This window comes from Thamnophis sirtalis, unplaced genomic scaffold (genome assembly GCF_051295495.1).
Source record: "Thamnophis sirtalis isolate CommonGarterSnake01/CBP01778 unplaced genomic scaffold, rThaSir2_p1.2 scaffold_8, whole genome shotgun sequence".
Classification (NCBI taxonomy): domain Eukaryota; kingdom Metazoa; phylum Chordata; class Lepidosauria; order Squamata; family Natricidae; genus Thamnophis; species Thamnophis sirtalis.
In genome coordinates this window covers 30,751,687-30,773,734 of record NW_028261388.1, presented here as the reverse complement: position 1 = coordinate 30,773,734, position 22,048 = coordinate 30,751,687, and the positions used below count along the sequence as shown (strand labels likewise).

Here is a 22,048-nt window from a genome sequence, read left to right as displayed (position 1 = left end):
AGTGACATAGGTTACTACTCACTGTACATAACATTGGACTTGTAAAATTTAGGATCATCTTTCTTAACAGTGGAGGAATTGCTGCTGTATTTCTTGATATTGTCGTCCAAGTACCAGCTCTTGTTTTCATCAAACACTGCAAAGACGGCATGCTGTTCCACATCAGCTTTTTTCTGCACAGCAGTAGGCAGAAAATAGATCGAGTTCAACTAATAGAATGATACACCATTTGACATGCATTTCCTTGTTTTAAAAAGCAGCAGTATAACAACCTAATTTATAACATTCAAATGAAATAAAGCTGGAATGACCAACAAAAGGGGATTGTTTAGAAACCGATAAATAAAATAATTATTTGTATCCAGAGATAGCCTGAGTATTATTATCGATGTCATTGTAATGCTGAACCATATTATATGCAAGGCTTTCTTTGTCAAAGGCAGATTGTTTAGATTGTATTTGAAGTAGCAGATTAAATGAAACTTGATTTGGGTTTAAGTGAACAGCTGGGAGTGCTGTTGGTGTATGGTTTTCCCTGTTGCCCACAGCATGCATCAGCCACTGGATTCCATTGCTGGGTTGGCAATAGGTCCCTAAGGCTGTTGGTGAAGGGCAACTTCAGTATGCCATGTAGTGACAGTGAATTAAGGGCTGGGCAGGAATTCATGGCCTCTATGTGAATTATGGACTTGTCACAAATTATCAAAAGTCCAACCATATTAGAGGCCACATGTTAAATCTCTTTTTTCCTCTCAGAGCAATTGAGATTGATCTGGCAATGGAGAACATCAACATCTGTCCTAGTTGCAGGGAGCCAATGCCCAGTCAATCAGCCCACCCATGGGGATTTATAGATCCAGTGGGGTTTCAGAGAAAGCCTGGGGCTTTTTATGAATATCTGGTGTGTGGTACAGCTGAGGCCTACATTCCTGCATGGAATGGGCAGGTGGCTGGAGCCTTGGATCATATCACTCCTATGTGGTCTCCTCTGGGGTGCTGATCTTGGGGTGCACCTTGGTTTAATAAGAAGCTCTAGGAGATTAAGCACTAGAAGAGACTCCTGTAGTGCTGTTGGAGGAAGATTCAGAGCCTGACCAATAATGGAAATGCCTGTGTTAGCAATTATCTCTTGGTGATAAGAGTCCTTCGATTACAATTAAGCAATGTATTTTATCAGGATCTTGAAACCACACTTTCTCTGTAGTAGTGACTTCCCCCTGGAATGAGGTTCCCTGTAAGATCCAGGTGGTCCTTTATTCTGCTGTTGTTTAGAAGGGCTATAAAGATCTAGCTCAGTGTTTCTCAACCTTGTCAACTTGAAGATGTCTGGACTTCAACTCCCAGAATTCCTCAGCCAGCATTCGCTGGCTGAGGAATTCTGGGAGTTGAAGTCCAGACATCTTCAAGTTGACAAGGTTGAGAAACACTGATTTACCCAGGCTTGTTGAGGGAGAGGGCTACCCCATTACACTTGCCATCTCTTATCTCTATCTTTCAAATTTAAACATTTGCTACAAAACCATAGTCTGGGGAGCCTGACAATTCATATTGAAAGCCCATATTGAAAAGGAAGACAAAGCATTCCCAACCCCTGGGGTTCCCCAGTAAATGATAACTGCAGAGCCATACTGCCCCTGAATCTAAGTAAGTTGTATCAATCATTCTGCTCCCTCAATTGAAGCAGTTGACAATACCTGTACCCCCCTGCTGTCGAGCGCCTTGCGTTTACAAACCAGAAGCGGCCCAATCAGTCCTGAGGCAATATCTCTTGTGATATCCACAGCACTATGATATAACTTAGTAATGCACTCAGAATCCTTTGCTGTGGGTTCATCTGTATCAAGCACAGTCCATTTATATGTGTAGACGTCTCCTGGTTCAACTGCTTTGCCCTGAGTTATATTCTCTAAAACATAAAAGCAAAAAAGATCATGTAAAGCATGGGTAAAGAAATGAAAATTTCCAGTTGCTGCTCAATTTTCTAAAGAGACTGAATGGTCAACAATGAAGCATGTTCTCAGTTGTAGTTCAACAATGGAGAATTATAGTTCTTTACTGTTAGATATCCCCCCCCTTCCTGCTGACAGACTGACAGAGGTTTCCACCAAGGTCCTCTGTTCCGGCAGGAACAGAGGTTGAATCCCATTGGTCAAGAGGTCTGACAGATCCCTTTAAAAGGGGATGCTGCCCGACCATTCGCCAGCCGGATGTTACTTGACTTGCAATAAAGAGCTGTTGTTATTGAAGCCTTTGTGTGCCTCCTTTACCCAATCTAACATTTACCATAAGCAAGTGAAGTAAAACTCCATGCAGTTCTTGCTATTATATTGTCTCCCCTTGGATTATTATATAACAATTTAGTTATTTAATCATTTTGATTTCTATACCTATTTTTATGTCCATGGATGTTTTTTTTCTTCTTTTTTTAACATATTGTGCAAAAGGGATCACCCCTCATTTTATTTTCACAATGAAAATTATGAAGTAGGCTGAGCTATAGAATAGGGGTTTGATACATATTTCATTCTAAACTGTTAGATCGGGTGAATGGAAGAGGCAAACTCAGGCTAACAGTAACAACAGCTCTTTATTAGTGAACCCTACTGAACCCTATCTACAATCCAGTGGTGGGTTTCAAAAATTTTTAGAACCTCTTCTGTAGGTGTGGCCTGTTTTGTGGGAGTGGCTTGCCATGTGACTGGATGGGCATGGCCAACTTGTAAAATGTGGTGAAAATCACTTAACAACGCTCTTGCTTAGCAACCAAAATGTTGACTCAGGAACTCTGGCATTTGAAGCACGCAAGTCTTAAAGCTGTAAAGTTACAAGACCCTTGCACCCCTAACCCTTTAGAAAAAAAACCCCAGGGGTGTTCAAACTTGACAGCTTTAAGACTTATGGACTTCAACTCCCAGAATTCCGCTTCTCGCTCTTCATCTTGATGATGTGCAGATGGGTGGGGTGAGGGAGCTGGAACCGGTTCTAAACAGCACTGTGGATTTGTGGAACCTCTTCTATAGAGGTTAGAACTGGCAAGAACCCACCCCTGGTACAATCCAGCAAAGACTCTGTCTCGCAGCAACCCTTTTATAGGGAGCTTTCAGACATCTTAAACAATCACCTTTGAGTATTTTCCCACCAGATCAGAGGACCTTGGTGGAAACTACCATACTGTCTGTCAGTATGTAACATAAACTAGAATCCATTGCAACTTACAAACCAAGTTTATCCAATCAATTAGATTTTAGTAAAATATTATTAAGGGAACCATGGCTTAGCGTAGTGTATGAGCCCTGTTTATTAGTAGTGGCCAAAAGTCACCCAATGAGCTGCACTGACTATTGATGTAATGAAATATGGGGAACCTTGGGTGATTGGCTCGAGAGATGCTGTTTTCAAGGAACAGTCAGATAAAAGAGAGAATAGCCTAAAGTGAATAATGGGTGGGACAAGAGACTCAGAAGACACTTTTCCTAGTTCTTTGGGCTATAAAAGAGATGGGGAAGGAATTGTATTTCCATACCTTCACAATTCTGTTAATATAGTTTTACAATAAAGTAGAATTAGCTCGTCTTGTCAAGTTACCTGTCTGGTCTACTTAGTAAGGACAACTAGAGGCTCAGTTCTCATTCCATTCCAATACAAAGCCAGTAAAAACAGTTAAAAATTAGAACCAGCTACAATAGCAATATCATTTAGACTTATATACCACTTCACAATGCTTTACAGCCTTCTCTAAGCGCTTTACGGACTCAGCATATTGTCCCAAACAATCTGGGTCCTTATTTTACCCATCTCAGAAGGATGGAAGCTGAGCCAACCTTGAGCTTGATAAGATTACAACTGCCAAATTGCAGGCAGCTGGCAGTCAACAGAAGTAGCCTACAGTATTGCATTCTAACCACTGTGCCACCACCGCTCTTACAAAAGAAATGGTAGGTTCCTTCATTGGATGTATTCATGTGGAGGATAGGCAGATAGTTGAACAAAGATTCCTGCTTTGAGCAGGGGTGGGGCTGCTCACCAGAATGATCCTACCTCTCTTTCTGATTCTTAGTTCATTGTTTATAATTAATTGAAAAGTTCTTAAAATAGATTTCCATTTTCTTTTTATTATTTAAAATGGAGCCAACAATAAGACCAGACTTTTGCTGAGCCTATTGGGAAGACACACGAGTAATCAGAGGACAGCAGAGAAGGAACATAGAAATAATTATTAACCAACCTTTGGAATCTGAAGGATAAACAGCTCCTTCTGCATCTTTTGAAACAGAAACACCATGCACATAAATGCTGTAAGGTCGACTGGCCAAATTTTTGAATACAATCTGTTTAAAGCGGAAATCCAATATGTTTAGTATCACAATACTGCTGGTTTTTATACAACATTTAGCTAGCATTATCATCCTTTTTATATATGTCCCCATTTTCTAATAGAACAATCAATCAATAAAATATAGTAAAAGCATGCAGCATAAAAATAGAACACACGGACAGGATTTCAAAAATGATTTGGAAAAACGCTTTGGCTATTTTGTGAATGTAATACCTATCTGGTATCTATTAAACAGACTGACTTTCTTTCAGACTTTCACACAAACTTTAAAAAAGTTAATATGGCTCTTGAAGCACCTAAAAAGTTTTACGGCTCTAATGAATAATAAACAGGTACTACACTTACACAAATTCTTCCAAATTGTTTTGGACATGGCTACCTATTAAATACCACAGAAAATCTCTATGAATAATTAAAAATATATAACCCAAGATATATATACACACACACATATTTGTGTCATATACTATACGTACATACATACATGCATGCATGCATGCATACATACATACATACATACATACATACATACAACCACTTCCTTTCCAAAAGAATCCTAGTAGAAAATTCTGATCTTAGGATTTTATATGCTTCGTTATAGGAAAACAAAGTAAAATTGCCACAAAATGAAGTATAAAGCATTTCTTGTTTCATTAGGTTTTCACTACAAATACAAAGTTGCTTGTAATGGTCAATTATATTGCAAAAATATATAATTCAGTTAAAGCATCAACAATTGTAAATTTTATTTATGACATTTTCTTCCACAATGTTTTGTCTGAATAAATATGATTGCATAAACAATATTATACGTGAATACAGAATATTACAAAGAACAATTGCAGTAATTTACCAGTGCCTAAAACAGATATGTGTATAATCCAAAACTCTCCAATGCCTGCTAAAGCTTTTATACTCTACAGCCCTTCCTTAAGTTGGCAGGAATTGTAGTTCATGACAGAAAGAAAACACTTTAAAAAAAATGGAATTACTCATATTGCTTTTATTAAATTAATTTAAATTTTGTATCCAGCTATCTCTTGGTTTCTTAGAGGGAGGACCATATCATCTTGGGCCTTGGCTGAAAATAGGGTGCACATCCTTGTTTCCTGAAAAGTCACTTATTTTTTCTTTGTAATATAGCGATTATAAACCATAGGTGTAAATGATAACCTAAACAGCCTGCTCAACATTTAATTTTTTGGACCCCTTCCTCTCCCCATAGCCATTAATATCTCATCAATCCTGAAGTTGATTTTATAAGATTATGTTGAAATATATTATTGTTTTCTTTTAATTAAGACAGTTTTTGTTTGTTTTATACAGGCAGTTTATAGCACCATCCAACCAACCCTGTGACGTTATAAGTATCCAGGCTTTACTTTGCCACAGATGATGCCAAATATCACTAGTGTAAAATATGTGCAAAATATCTACTCAAGATTTATTTATTTATTCCCTTTGTGGTTTTTTGCAAATAACTCAAGGCGGCAAACATATCTAACACATCATCCTTCTCCTATTTTCACAACAACAACAACCCTGTGAGGTAAATTGGGCTGAGAAAGAGTGACTGGCCCAAGGTCACCCAGCTGGCTTTCATGGCTATGGCAGATCTAGAACTCACAGTCCCTCGGTTTCTAACCTGGTACATTCACCATTAGACCAAACTGGCTCTCAGAGTGACCAGACTGAATTTATAGCTGATCCTCACTTAATGATGGTAATTGAGACTGGCAATTCTGTTGCTAAGCAACAAAGTTGTAAAAGAGCAATGTCACATGACCATGATGACTTATAAAGTACCGTAATTCCAGTTGCTGTTGAAAAGTGAAACCCACACAGTCATTAAAAGTGACATTGTGTGGATTGCCTTCCAACTGGCTTGCCCTTTGGCTTTGCATGTTGGATTGATTGATTGATTGATTGATTGATTGATTGATTGATTGATTCAGTTTGTATGCTGCCCTATTTCCGAGAGACTCAGGGCGGCTAACAATCAAAAAGGGAAGGAGGTACAAAATAGAAATAAAAAAATAAGAAGACAAACACATTTAAAAGCAGCAACAGTCATACCCTCCGAATGGGGCTGAAAGATTTAGCAGCCCCAGGCCTGCCGGAAGAGCCAGGTCTTAACTGCTTTGCAGAAATCCGGAAGGGAGGTGAGGGTCCGGATCTCAATGGGGAGATCGTTCCAGAGGGCCGGAGCAGCCACAGAAAAGGCCCTCCCCCGGGGAGTTGCCAGTCAACATTGGCTGGCAGATGGAATTCGGAGGAGGCCTAGCCTGTGGGATCTAATAGGTCTATGGGAGGTAATTGGCAGGAGGCGGTCTCTCAAGTACCCAGGTCCAATACCATGTAGGGCTTTAAAAGTAAAGCCAGCAGTGAGGTCGCAAATGGAAATCATGTGATCCTGGGATACCGCCTCATCACAACTGTCAGCTGACCTGAACTGCAATCACGTGACTGTGGGGATACTACAAGAATGGTCCTAAGTCCCACTCATTCCACAGTACCATAACTTCAAACAATTACTAATAAGTGGTCACTAAGCAAGGATCACCTGTACTTCATTGGAGGTGAAGATACTGAAACTCATTCACTTCGGTTTCTTATTACTAAGAATAAGATATGAATAACATATGCAGGATAAGTAGATATTGGGCTACTGATGAATGCAGATAAACTAAAGGCTGTTACAGAGAATGTATTCTGTCAGTGTAGAACTCCACAGGAGACACATGGTTTAAATTGCAGAAATTAAGTCTAACTTTCATAGAAATCAATATAAACATTTAGTCATATCCATTTCTTTTATTTTTCATTGGCAGTTGAATGTGACGAGCTTAGTCTTGATATCAGTTAAGATTATATATGTATTTTGGATATGCAAAATATATTTAAAAGTAATCCTGTTATTATGTGCAAATGAAATAAAATGGGATTGTAATCTATTTACCTTCTACTTGCTCATCAATACTTACATTTATTGTGTCTCTGACTCCAGCTCTGATAACAGGGCCCAGAATTCCACGTTCTTTGGGCCAAGTGGCATAGGTTGGTTTACTGAAGCTGCTGTCTTTATATTGCCTGAAAACTGCCTTTTTGTATTTCTTGCCAATAAAATTTGAAAAATTATCCAGATACTGAGCTTTATATCTTCTTTAGAATTGAGAAAAGGAAAATAGACATTAGTAATATTTCTTATATAGAAACATGGGGGAAAAAACCCAGAAGCTTCAATGAGTGGGTAAGTCAGTTTTTACAAATCTACATGATAAACAACTACCATAGTAAAAAAAAAAACCTCAGAAAAGTTGTATACATGGATTTCAAATAAGACCAGAATCAGGTAATGGACCTTAAACCTTCTAAATCAGTGTTTCTCAACCTTGTCAACTTGAAGATGTCTGAACTTCAAGCCTGCATTCGCTGGCTGGGGAATTCTGGGAGTTGAAGTCCAGACATCTTCAAGTTGACAAGGTTGAGAAACACTGTTCTAAATGCTATTGGATGATAGCATTTTCATTCCTGACTTTGGCAAGACACTTCTCTTATTATCAGTAACCCTTGGCTATTCTGACAGGGTTGATGGGTACTGAATTCCAACTTTATTGTTTTAATTGGCTGCATCAACATCCTCTTCAGTTTCTTGTGATTTTTTACGTGCATGTCAACAAACTCAAAAATATGACACACTGGATAGTTAATCCAGGACAAGGAAATTAGTTTCAGAACAAATATGAAAAAGTGCTAAAGAATAGAATGCTTTAATCTTCTTCAAATATCTTTTTTTTTCTTTTCAGAATTGCTTCCCTCCCACTGTACAAGGTTTTTAAAAACTGAAATAGTGGCAAGAGATTCTTTCTGTGCCAATATAATAGCTTGAAAATCTCAAAGATCTTTTGGGAAATCTTTGTGACAAAGAAATTTTAGTTCCTAAATTTAAGAATGAGATGATTTATTGGAGAGAGAATGGAACTATGACAGTCTTGTGAATGAACTTGTACTATGAATTTTTCATTCTTTCATTCTTTGTTTTCCCTGCATAATTGCATGAAAATAGAAAGATTAACTAAAAGTGTAATATGATGTAATATGAAATGACTTCTACATACAGTGTAACAATAAACGTTTATTTTATGGAATTAAAAAGCAAGAGAGCGGTTCATACTTTATAATTTAACATGATGAGATTTCATTTAATTGAAATGGTCTATAACAGCAGTCCTCAACCTTTTGGGCACCAGGGTCCAGGTCCATGGAGAAAGGTTTTTCCACAGACCAGAGGGGGCGTGTTTCATGTGCTGCCTGTATCTTGTGGATGGGGCTTCGTTTGTTTGCATGGCCCAGTTTTTGGCATGCCGCGGCCTGGTGCCAGACCATGGACCTGCGGTTGGGGATCCCTAGTCTACAAGGCCTTAGTTTGTGATAAATCCCATGAATTTTTATGCCATAATTTCATCCATTTAACCACATTCAGTCAAGTTACCTGTCAACACTGCTAGGAATTTCTGGAGCATAATCCCAGGTGATTTCTTCTGCAGCAATGAAATAGTCCCAATTGTTAATCATCCTCAGTTCTTTAAACGTTAACCTTCTTTTAAAAGTGTCTTGCTTTCCACAGTCTTTGATGTTTAGATAACCATACATCCCAGCTAAATTAATAAATAGATGGGACAAGGATAATAAAACATATTAACAGTTATGGTACAGAGATATCTACTTGCTCTTCATGCTCCCTTTTATACCATTCAGATTAAAAATAAATATTTCCCATTTTATATTAAAATGTATGTTTCCATGAAGCAACAAGAATTTCTTTCTCTTAAGTCCACAAAAAGAAATCTATGAATGATACACAATTCTTATACGTTTAAACAAGTTGGTACATGTGGAATAACAGAACTATGTTCTAAACTACTTTTGACACTTAATTTTGTGTTAGACCCTTTCAGTGACCTGAAATATGCTCACAAAAGAAGTATCTTCCAGCTAAAAGTAATTGCTTATAAACCAGGGCTCATGTTATAATAGGTATACAGTAGGTATAATTTATTCTTGAGATATGGAAAAAAGTAGAAGATAATGCAGACACTCTTAATCTGTTCCTTCTAATGTATTGTACTCTAATTCCCTTCATCTCAACTCATCTACAACTGGAGGGCATAAGTTAATAGTCAATAGGTCAAACATGTCTTCTCTGGCCCCACATCTCCCTATGGAATATGTCCCCCTCTCCCCCCCCCCAAGATCTGAATGACCAGGTATGCCCTGAAGAACAGACTCAGGGCTAGTATATTTTGTAAATCTGTTTTAGTTATGTACTATGGGAATTATTTGCTTCCTATGATGTTTTATTGATATTTTATTTTGTGCTGTCATGTTCTTTTAGCCACCCTAAGTCTTTTGGACAGTGGGTAGCCTTAAATGTGAAGAAATAAATTGATAAATAAATAAAAGCTATCATACAGTGTCTCTAACATGTTCTTTTGTATAATCAAAATGATAATAATAAATAGGCATTTCTAGTATGAACACACAAAAACATACACACGCACGCACGTACGTACGTACGTACATACATATGTATGTATTGTGTCACAACCCCTGGTATGCCCAAATATGGGAGGGAGCATACTGCTTTCCTTTTCTGTCTATCGCCTCACTCTGGGAGCCATCCAGGCAGAAAGCCATTTTTTAAATGTTGCCTTGCTACATTTGTGTTGCAATTGTGCTGATAAATATTCGATTCCCAGTAGGGTATGGCTAGCTGATGAGAACTAAATAGCTTGAAATAGATCTATACTAGTCTCCATTTATTTATTTATCAGCACAATTGCAGCATGTGTATGTGTGTGTGTGTGTGTGTGTGTGTGTGTGTGTGTATTGTTAGACCACCTGCTCTCACATACACACATATATACATATACATATACACATATACATATGCAAATTCTGTATGATGGCTTTTATTTGAGGGTTTAAAAGAGAGCAGGTGGTCTAACAAATTAGGGTTGGAAACTGGTTTCAGAAAACGGGGTGGAGCAGTGAAAAAGAGATAGGCAAGCCTAAATGAAAAAATAAATAAATATAGTGAATGTGATTAGTCTTTCTATATTTATTCATTTTTCTCCTAGCATCATCCTAGAGCAAAAATAAGCCAACATAGTCCACAACCATAGCTTTAGGAGGCTATGAAATGCTGGAGTTACAGATTCTAGGCATGTAGGACTTATGTATGGCAGCTGTCATATATACCATGTTATAGTTCCTGTTGTTCTAGAATCATTTTGCAAATGGCACCTCACGTTCATGCTACTGTCTCTGGGATATGACAATTTTGTATGAGTTTTATACAAGAGAATGAGAATTTTAATTGTAATTGTACAGCTTGCCTCCTAATAAAGATAACCTTGCCTTGTAGATGCTTTGCAACCAGAGAAGATATTAGCCATTTTCCTGTCATGCTCACTGACATGTTGGCTGTTACTGAAGCACCTCCAACAAGGTTGATGGTTGACACTTTGTAATGGTTTTCTTCCAAGGTTTGTCCATTGAAGTGGACAGAGAAGATCTCAGGACTAGAACTCATTCCTATCAAATGCCAACTAATACGATCGTAAGCACAAGCCTGAACATCTGGAAGAAAAGAACAGCTGCTGTAGTTTTCATAGAAATGACCGTAATTTCATTCCAATCAATAATATGGAAGAGGACCTACCAGGCAATGTTCCATTAGCAAACCCATTAATTGTGTATTGGAGGGAGGACTTTTTGTACCAGTTCTTGCTTTCATCAAACACAGCAAACATCAGCACATATTCTCTGTTGAAGAGTTTCTGTGTCCCATCTGCATTCAGGCTTCCTAAAAAGAAAAGAATAGGACAGTGACAAGATGGAATAAATTATCAAATACCACAATAACTTCTTGAATAATAAATTTATTTTAAATTGTCAGCCTCTAGTGCAACAAAACCTTTCACTATGCCACCTGACTCTTAAGAGAATTGAGGATCAACACAGATTAAGGATAAATGGAAGGTTACAGAGATTACCTATTACAAGATTACCTATTACAGAGATGGGCAACCTTGGCTAGCAGGCCATGGAGCCCCCGAGCCCCCAAGACTATACTACAAAAATTAATTGCACACTTAATTCTGAAGGTGGTACTAGGCTGCATGTCAGCATTGTTGACATGCATTTATATGGTTCTTCCTACCATCTCTAATTACAGAGACCTTTTTGGATACAATGTAAGCTTTTGAAAACTAAGTAGTAGAATTTTCTATTATGTAGTAGCCTTCATAATTCTGCCCTGATCTTTATCAAAAAAAAAACTTCTGTGAAACAAACATTAAACGGATAGAAATACAAAAGTGAACAGAAAGATAGCATATTACAGATTCATCACAACAATGATTAACACTTAAACAAGCTTCAGCTTCTTTAACATATTTTGTTACCTTCTTTACATATCAGCAAAGCACCAATGAGACCAGAATTAAAGTCTCGCACCATGTTTACATGTGAGTAATAGGCATAAGTGAGACAGGGAGGATCAGTTTCTTTTGGCCCAATTTCTGCAGTGATATTCCACACATATTTGAAAGACTGGCCTGGAGGCACAGCATCATCCAGTTTTTCTATATCTGATGTCCCATCAGAGTATGAAGCACCTACAATGACAAAGAGATTATCATGATTCATTACCAATCATCATTATCATCATCTTTTAATGACTCTATAACCCCATGCGGAGTGAAGTCTGAGTGATTACTGGCCAGATGCCCTTCCTGTCACCAATGCGGAGTTATAATCAGCAGATATATTCTCATCATGCCCAGAGAGAGAAATATCTGCCTCTACCTAGGATCAGAGGGATGTGGTATCTCAGTGGCTAAGACACTGAGTTTGTCAATCAGAAAGGTTGGTAGTTTGGTGGTTCAAATCCCAGTGCCGTGTAATGGAGTGAACTTGTTGTTACTTGTCCCAGCTTCTGCCAACCTAGCAGCTTGAAAGTAGAAAAATAGGGATCAACTGTGGTGGGAAGGTAACACTTGCTAATTCTATTACAGATCTGGTTGCAAATTGGGTCCTTCTTTGATTCTCCACATATGACAAAAAGACATCTTAATCCATATTTCAGTTCTCCTATACCTCACTGTTCCTTTTTTTCTTTTTCTTTTTTTTGCTACTCAGGAGTTCTATATGTGAAGAGTCCAAGAGCTCTTTAATTTGGCTCCACTTTTATTCTTCAATCCCTTCAAACTATTTTAAATAATTTTGTTTAATTTTATTTAAATATTTAAAAGATTTAATTATAAATATTCATAATTGATATAAACATAAAATGCTTAAAGCTATTTAATATTGAACCCAAACCCAAAAGAGACATAAAATATTCTGGGCTGATTTAGTGACCCTCCTTCAACTGATTAATGAGACTTCAAAAATATAATTTCTTGGCGTCCTGAATCTCTTTAGATAAAAACAAAAAAAGTTGTTGGCCTCCCCTTCCATGTTTACAGTACATGTTGAATACTTCTGTTTGATTTTGTGTCCGTGTGAGATGGTGGAACAAACCTGAAGTTTTTTTTAAATGAGTCAAAACTGACTGGACGTGGAAGTGACCTTGTGGACTGAGCAAAGAGATACTGCTTAGGGTAGGGGTCTCCAACCTTGGCAACTTTAAGCCTGGAGGACTTCAACTCCCAGAATTCCCCAGCCAGCTTTGCTGTCTGGAGAATTCTGGGTGTTGAGGTTTGCCAGGCTTAAAGATGTCAAGGTTGGAAAGCCCTGGCCTAGAGAATGATCAGATAAGAGACAGCAGCCCAAGGCTGCAGCATCTCTTAACCCCAGTTCCATAGATCATTCTTAAATACCAGTAGACAGCTTGACGGAGAACCAGCAGAGTTGCAAGAGGATCAAAAGAAATGATCTGGATCTGGGAAATTCAAAGTTGCTCTTCCTATCATAAGTGGGAACTGGAATGCCCACTTTTGCTGTAATAGGCTTCACCTAGACCAGGGGTGTCCAAACTTGGGAACTTTAAGACTTGTGGACTTCAATTTCCAGAATTCCCCAGCCGGCCATGCTGGCTGGGGAATTCTGAGAATTGAAGTCCACAAGTCTTTACGTTCCCAATTTTGGACACCGCTGACCTAGACTGATGCTGAAAGGCTCACAACCTCCGCCCTCCCTCTAAAAAATTCAAGGATGCAGCTCTGCTAAGCTACATTTTTTGCAAGTATTAAAAAGTATTAATGAAGAAAACTATTCACAGGTATTCCTTGACTTATAACAGTTCATTTTCTGACCGTTTGAAGTTACAACGTCACTGGAAAAAAAGTGACTTCTGAATGTTTTTCACACTTGCGACTGTTTCCGCATCCTCATGGTCACATAATCAAATTTTGGATGCTTGGTAACTGGTTCATATTTATGACGGCTGCATGTCCCAAGATCATGTGAACTTTTGCAACCTTCTGAGAAAGGAAATCAATGGGGAAGCCAAATTCACTTAACAACCGTGTCACTAACTTAACAACTGCAGTCATTCACTTAACAACTTTGGCAAGGGACTTCCTGTGGTGACATCACTTCCATGAGGGCGAAGAAATAGTAGCTCTACTAGCTTTGCTCGAGTTTCTGTGGTGAAGATCCTGAAAAAGGACGAGTTGAATCTGGAGGGATCAACAGGCGTGAGGGGGAGCCTGGGCGCCGAAGGAGGAAGCAAGCAACTTCCCTATCGGACGAGGCAAAACCTCTTGAAATCACTGGCGAAGAAATCTGGCATCCATGGCTGATTTTGGGTGGTGACTGCCGCACACGAGGGAGAGAAAATAGCAACACAGCAGCATTGGCGAGAATATGTAAAACAACTAAAAAGGTATAAACTCTATTAAAGACTCATTGAGCTAGAATTTCAAAGCTTTGAAGCTAGCTGGATACAGCTTAATATCGGCAGCTATAAGAGGAGAAAAAGCAAGCAATTTCCTGTAGCAATAGAAGGTTTGGAGTGACTTGAGAACAGAACACAACAAGGGGGGGATTGTTGGAGCGATTTGGACAATAAACAGAAATTGAAGCTAGACAAAACAGTGACAATTGTGAAGAAGAGGAAAGAACTATTTTGGAATACTCGAGAGAATGTGGGATATAGAGAAGCAAACATCAGACTTTTGATCAGACTTCTGAGGAGGTAAAGAAAAAGCCTATACGAAAGAAGAGGAACAGCGTCACCTAGTGGAGAAAGAAATAAGAATTAAATAACAGTATACAGGATAAGCCTGCTGATGCAATCTGAAAAAAAAAAAAAAAAACTCTTCACCCTCAAACCAGTGCACAATTGAGAGCACACTGGGTCTAGAGAAAGCGAGCTCAACAACGAACCTTCAGTGTATGCAAGGTGCATTAGCAATGATACAAGAAACAATGCTGAAAACACAAGAAACAATTACAAAAAATCATGAAGAAACAAGGAGAAATCATGAAGAACTTAAACTAGAAATGAGAGAAATGAAGAGTGAGATTAGAAGAATAGATGATAGAATAGGGAAAATACAAAGTGAAATAACAAAAAATGAACAAAAAATTCAAAAAGTAGAAACAAAGGTAGAAAAAACAGAGAGGAGAATAGAGGTGATAGATGAGAAGCTGACTACACTAAACATACGATTAGGGGAAAGTAGCATTTTTAGAATTAGAAAAAGCTGGCTTCTTTCTGTGCTTTCAAAATATAGTAGAAGAAAAGGAGGAGGATTTAGGAGAAATAATTACAGAGATTGTTGCGAACATATTATAAAAAAACAAATAAGAAACAAGAAGGGACATAGACGAGGTGTACCAAATCCACACAAATTACGCCAGGAGACACAGGCTCCCAAAAGAAATCCACGTACGCTTTACTAAAAAATCAGTAAGAGATGAAGTATATAAGAAAGTGAGAAGAGAGAGGAGGGTCCGAAGCCATGATGAGACGACGTGCTATCTCAAAGCTCTGAGATCACAGTCGACACTTTTATTGCTGGGGGGTTCCAATGGACCTAAATCATCCCGAAGAGATGGTGAACAGGGAGATTACATCTTGCTGATCTCGGGGATATCGTAAAATCTCCGAGAAAAGCAAGGGAGAGTCTTCTGCTGGTAATAAAAATTCCAGTCTGTCAAGACTGACAAAGTCAGGGCGGCCTCAGACAGGAATGGAACGATGTGGAAAAGAAAGTGTTTCTAGCTGGTGAAAAACTTTTATTGGTGAAAAACTTTTATTGTTTTAAAAAAATGGACTGCCTATAAAATCTAAAAAACTAATTTAAATCAAAGAATAGAAGAACTTAGAGGCGAATTTGATTTTTGTAATGGTTCTGCGCCGAGGTGGTGCAGTGGTTAAATGCAGCACTGCAGGCTACTACAGCTGACTGCAGTTCTGCAGTTTGGCTGTTCAAATCTTACCGGCTCAGGGTTGACTCAGCCTTCCATCCTTCCGAGGTGGGTAAAATGAGGACCAGGATTGTTGTTGGGGGCAATATGCTGACTTTGTAAACTGCTTAGAGAGGGCTGAAAGCCCTATGAAGCGGTATATAAGTCTAACTGCTATTGCTATTGCTATTCTGGACAGTGGTTATCTTACTTTTTAAATGCTATTTACATGGATTGATTCTAAGCAAAACCTTTTCAAATGGATGGATTACCCTTTTAATATTTCTTTGTGACTCTCTGTAAGCTACAGATGGATTGTTTTGACTTTGACATTCTAAGCTTTTATTGCTTGGCTGTTTGGCCTAAGATCTGATAAGATTTTACAGCTGTCCCTTTGAAGTTTGTTTTCGCTTGCAGAGTTTGTGAGTGAGTGTTTCAATCTTGCTGAGCTTCTAAGAAAAAATACAACTGCATATAAACATGGCGTCACTCCGAGAAGTACTCTTAGCTCTGCAGAGGGTGTTGTATAGAGAGGAAAGAATTGAGAGAAAATTGGATTATTTGGTGCATTTAGCAACAAAATGTGATGAAAAAACTGAGGATGTTCTTCAAACACAAAATAAGAAGATTGAAATTCAAAAAATTGAAATGGAAGACGAATATAAAGAGATTGAGCCTGTTGATATTCGTGGCAATTGGTTTATTTCTGAGGGAGGAAAGAGTGGAATATTGGAAGAGGAATTAAATGGAGAGAAAATTTATTTCAAAGGACAGGACATAGAAGAAGAAGAAAGCATTAAAGAATTTATGGACTATGAAATACTATTTGCAAAATATTTGATAACACTGCTGAGAATTAAAGACAAGCTGAAAAAGGAAACAGAAGGAGGGCGTCAATATTATATGAGAAATACTATAAACAAGAAGTTGCAAAGAGGAGTCCATACAGATTTGTTTAAGAAGATGTTTGGAGGACTGGATCCACAAATGGCAGAAGACATGATTGTTTTGCTATTGGAGAGATACAGGTTGATAGATGGAAGAGTATAATTTAAAACTAGCTAAACTTAGTTAAATTCAGTGATAATAGGTATAGTTAAATAAAAATTTATAATGATAGTAATGTATACAATGTTGAGTTGTTATGATAAGTAATAATTAGATATGAATATTGAATGTTACCCCTGAAGGGAAGGTTAGAAATATTTTTGGACTATATATAAAGGTTATTAATAACAATAACAATAAAAAGAACAAAATTAGACACAGCCAAGTTTTAACTAAAGGGGGGAAATGTAAAGTTAAATGTAAATGTATAGTTAAATAAAGAAAGGATAATGATAATAATTTATATACATGGAGGATTAGAAAATTTTGGTATTAAATATTATGGATGTTTAGCTAAAACAGGATATGAGGATTTAATGTTAATGGAGGATTTTATAAATAAGTAAATGAAATGCCAGCATGTTGTTATGTATTAAATCTTGGTATATTTTATGATGAAGGACGTTTAAATAATTATAGTCAAATAAAAGTGGATGATGGTAATATAATAAATATCTGAGTTAAGATATTAGAATTAATATGAATTATATTTGACGACGGTGGAAGAGATGCACAAAGGCCTTTTGTAACTAACTGATACACTTTCTACAGTATGTAAAAAAGGAGAATTTGTATGTTTGTTTTGAAAATAATTTTTTTTATAAAAAAAAAGAAAAGAAAGTGAGAGAAGAACAAATAACATATAAAGGAAGAGAGATACAAATTCTGAGACAAATCCCAAAAATAGTGAGACCAAAGAAGGCAATATCAATTGTTGTTACACAACAATTAATAAGGTACAATGTAATGTTCAGATGATTAACACAAGAGGGAGTGATGATTACCTGGCAAGATAAAAGATATAAAATAGATACAGTTGAGAAAGCGCATGAGTTCTTTGAACATCACTTCACCGCAGAGGAAGAACAAGAGAGTAGAGAGGAACCAGAGAGTAGAAGCCAAGAAGAACAGTCAGTTGAAAACAGGAAGGGAGAAAGAGAAGAAAGAAGAAGACAGGAAAGAGAACAAATAGAACAAGAAGGTAGTAGAATAGGAATAGAGACAAGAAATGCAAGGAAACTAAGAGCGGCACACAAATAACACAATAGAACAAGAAATTAAGTTACTCTCACTAAATATAAATGGATTAAACTCACCGGAAAAGAGAAGGCAATCTTTGACTAGATTACAAAAAATGAATATAGAGATAGTATGCCTTCAAGAGGTACATATCAAAAGCCAATATAACAAGCTACTAGAATATCCAAAGTTAGGAAAATTATTTACGACACTAGCACAACCCCCAAAAAGACGAATTGCAATATATATTAAAGAATAGATAAATGCAAAAGAAATATGCAGATGAAGAGGGGAGGATTTTAATGATAGAAACAGAAACAGAACAAAGAAAAATTCTCCTCACAGCAATATACGCTCCAAATAAAAATCAAAATATTTTTTACAAGAAGATACACCAAAAAATAACAGAAATAGAATATGAGGATATATTCTAATTGGTGACTTCAATGCTATAACAGTAGAGAAAGAGGATTTGGACTTCTCGATTGAGAGCTTTATTATCAAGCAGCGGCTCTCACCTGGATAAGGGATTGCATCAATTAAAAAAACAGAAGATTACTAACAATAGAAGGTTATAATTTGGAACTGGGTTGGCACGCCTTCATCTGGGATGGGAAAGACAAAATTCATAGCTATTTCCAAAAACATTTAATTAGAAAAGCTCTACTACAAATATGGTTAAAAATCAAAACAAAACACTATAACAAAATCCCAATCTAGCTATCCACCATTGAAGCTCTGATATACCTGAACGTATTGGACATAAACAAGATAATAAGATATAAAGATATATTAGACAACCAAGAAAGACTAAAAACAAGGCACAAATTGAAAGATGAGGGAATAGATATAGGCTGGTGGCCCTATTTACAAATACAGGCAAGGTATAAAAAAGACAGGGAAAGGGATGGATTTTATAAGGAGCCGCAAGAGCTGGATAAAATTCTACAGGAAACCGAAGAAAAATTGATTAAAAAAATATATCACTATTTATGAAAATTCAAAATGGAAGAAGAAACTGTGAAAGAAACAATGATAAAATGGGTGATAAATTTTGGGTATAGTATAGAATTGGCAGAATGGGAAAAATTTGGGAAATAAATGACAAATTAACAATGGCACTGGCATATAGAGAGAACATGCACAAGATATTCTACAGATGACACCTTCCACCAGCGAGAATTGCAAAAATGTTCCCGGAGTGTCCACCTATCTGTTGGAAATGCAACCAACAACATGGAACTTACTACCATATGTGGTGGACGTGCACATCTGTGAAAAAGTGTTGGAAAAAAATAAAAGATTGGCTAGAGGAGATTACTAAACATCACATTGCACTAAAACCTGAATTATTTTTGTTAGGAATTATAAAAGGAAATTATGAAAAAAAATATTAGATACTTAATTCTACACATAATTAATTACGGGAACGAGAATTACATTCACTTAAAACTGGAATAATAATTATACACCAACAGAAGAAAATGTAATAAAAAAAATATTGGAATGTGCAGAGATGGATAGGCTTACGAAAGAACTAAAAGAGAAAGAAGAATCTGAATACTACTCTGTACAGGATTTATTGTACAATTGGCTAGAGGAAAGGGCGGGAAAGCAGGAAAGCAAAAAAGAAAGGAAGAAAAATCAACAAATCAATAGACAACTACAAAACCGGAAAATGATTAAAAGATAGAAATATCAGATAGACTATACCAAATAAATATTATACAAAATGACTTAAATGTACTAAAAACTGTTTTATATAGAATAAATAGAATATTATATATAGAAAGAAAAATGCATGAAATAATGTAAATGCACAAAGATAGAAAGTTATAGTTATAAAAGATTTATTTGTATAAATAAAAGAATCACAACAGATATGTAAAAAAATGTAATGTGTTGCAAAGATGTTAAGTTTCTACAAACAAAATAAAATATTTAAAAAAACAACTTTGGCAAGAAAGATTGTAAAATGGGGCAAAATTCACTTAACAACTCTCTCACTTAGCTACAGAAATTTAGAGCTCAATTGTGGTTGAGGCTTCATAACATCTATAAAGCAGTCAAATTCTATGCCTCTTTCTCTTATTTAATAATATCCTCAGAAACATTTGGGTCTCTGCTTCCGTTCTAGCCAGCTGTTGCCCACAGGCACAATCCTACCCATGTTTACTTAGAATTTAGCTCCATTTTTTAAATCTACCAAACATAAAAATGATCAGGATATTGAGACAATATTATGGCAATGTTTACCTTCTGACCATTTGTTGTACACAGAACTCTGCGGGTGAATGCTCACAGGCTGAGTAGCAAAATTATTGAAATAAATCATGAGGACGTCTCCCACTTCACCACGTAGTGTAGGCCCGAGGAGCCCTGCTCAAAGCACATAAACAAATGATTTTAAAGAGAACAATTAAATATAAAAATGATACTTGAAAGAATATTTGTTTTCTTTTTCTTCTGGCTTGAACGTAAACTACAGCAAAGGTACAGAAAGTGAAGACAGAAGCCTGCCTATTAAATCAATTTTCCGTGCTTTAATGGCTAATAAATTCCTTTTTTTTTCCTGAGCAGGGGTTTATTTATTTTGTTCTCTATCTACCAATCCCTATCTCCCCCCAAGAAGGTCATCATAGCATTTAAATTCCAAAATAATCTACCTGGCAAATTATACTCAGGCAAAGAGATAGGGGCTTTAGCATTTCATATTGTAAGATGCACATTGGCATACACTATATTGCCAAAAGTATTCGCTCACCTGCCTTTACTCGCATATGAACTTAACTGTAAGTGACATCCCATTCCCAATCCATAGGGTTCAATATGACATCAGTCCACACTTTGTAGCTATAACACCTTCAACTCTTCTGGGAAGGCTGTCCACAAGGTTCAGGAGTGTGTTTATGAGAATTAGCAACAGCAATAGCAGTTAGACTTATATACCGCTTCATAGGGCTTTCAGCCATCTCTAAGCGGTTTACAGAATCAGCATATTGCCCCCAACAATCCGGGTCCTCATTTCACCCACCTCGGAAGGATGGAAGGCTGAGTCAACCTTGAGCCGGTGAGATCAGAACTGCTGAACTGCAGATAACAGTCAGCTGAAGTGGCCTGCAGTACTGCACCCTAACCACTGAGCCACCTCGGCTTGCTATTGATGACCATTGACCATTCTTCAAGAAGCACATTTGTGAGGTCACAAACTGATGTTGGATGGGTTTTCGTGGCCTACCACTTTGGGGCTGAGTTGCTGTCGTTCCCAAACATTTGCACGTTCTTATAATACAGCTGACAGTTGACTGTGGAATATTTAGGAGCGAGGAAATTTCACGACTGGATTTGTTGCACAGGTGCATCCTATCACAGTTCCACACTGGAATTCACTGAGCTCCTGAGAGCGACCCATTCTTTCACAAATGTTTGTAAAAACAGTCTGCATGCCTAGGTACTTGATTTTATACACCTGTGGCCATGGAAATGATTGGAACACCTGATTCTCATTATTTGGATGGGTGAGCGAATACTTTTGGCAATATCGTGCATGAATGGAGAAATGGAGCAGCCACACAGAGAACGTGGCTGAATGAGTAGACACAAGACATTAACTTTAACTTGCTTCATTTGTCCTCTGCATTAGCTATACAGGTAGTCCTCGACTTACAACGTTTCATGACTGTTTAGTGACTGTGACTGTTTAGTCACAGTGACTGTTCAAAGTTACAAAGGCATGAAAAAAGTGGCTTGGGACCATTTTTCACACTTATAACCATTGCAGTATCCCTGTGGTCATGTGATCAAAATTTGTATGCTTGGAAACTGATTCATATTTATGACAGTTGCAGTGTCCTGGGGGTCATGTGCACAGCTTTTGCGACCACTTGACAAGCAAAGTCAATGCAGAAGCCAGGTTCACTTAACAACCATGCTACTAATTTAACAACTGCAATGGTTAACTGAACAAGTGTGGCTAGAAAGGACATAAAATGGGGCAAAACTCACTTAACAAATGTCTCACTTAGCAACATAAATTTTGGACTCAATTGTGGTCGTAAGTCGAGGGCTACCTGTATTTAAGAATGTGTGACCAATTTCATAAATAAATTAAACATATTTGTTCAGACGATACAGATATCAAAAATGAAGGCACAAGAGATT

At 37.2% G+C, this 22,048-nt stretch overlaps 1 protein-coding gene across 2 annotated transcripts in view; it reads right to left on the bottom strand.

Annotated features, from left to right (window-relative positions):
- F5 (coagulation factor V) overlaps positions 1–22,048 on the bottom strand; it is a 49,214-nt gene that overhangs the window by 20,358 nt on the left and 6,808 nt on the right. Inside the window, exons 4-12 of one of the 2 annotated variants that reach the window (XM_087721359.1) lie at positions 20,144–20,266; positions 11,806–12,018; positions 11,061–11,204; positions 10,757–10,978; positions 8,829–8,994; positions 7,321–7,498; positions 4,226–4,328; positions 1,695–1,906; positions 23–173 (exon numbers count right to left, since the gene is read on the bottom strand). In XM_087721359.1, coding sequence (XP_087577485.1) covers positions 23–173; positions 1,695–1,906; positions 4,226–4,328; positions 7,321–7,498; positions 8,829–8,994; positions 10,757–10,978; positions 11,061–11,204; positions 11,806–12,018; positions 20,144–20,266 — 1,512 coding nt within the window. Of the gene's footprint in view, positions 1–22; positions 174–1,694; positions 1,907–4,225; positions 4,329–7,320; positions 7,499–8,828; positions 8,995–10,751; positions 10,979–11,060; positions 11,205–11,805; positions 12,019–20,143; positions 20,267–22,048 lie in introns of those variants that run through there. The other variant, XM_087721360.1, reaches the window with a different exon arrangement.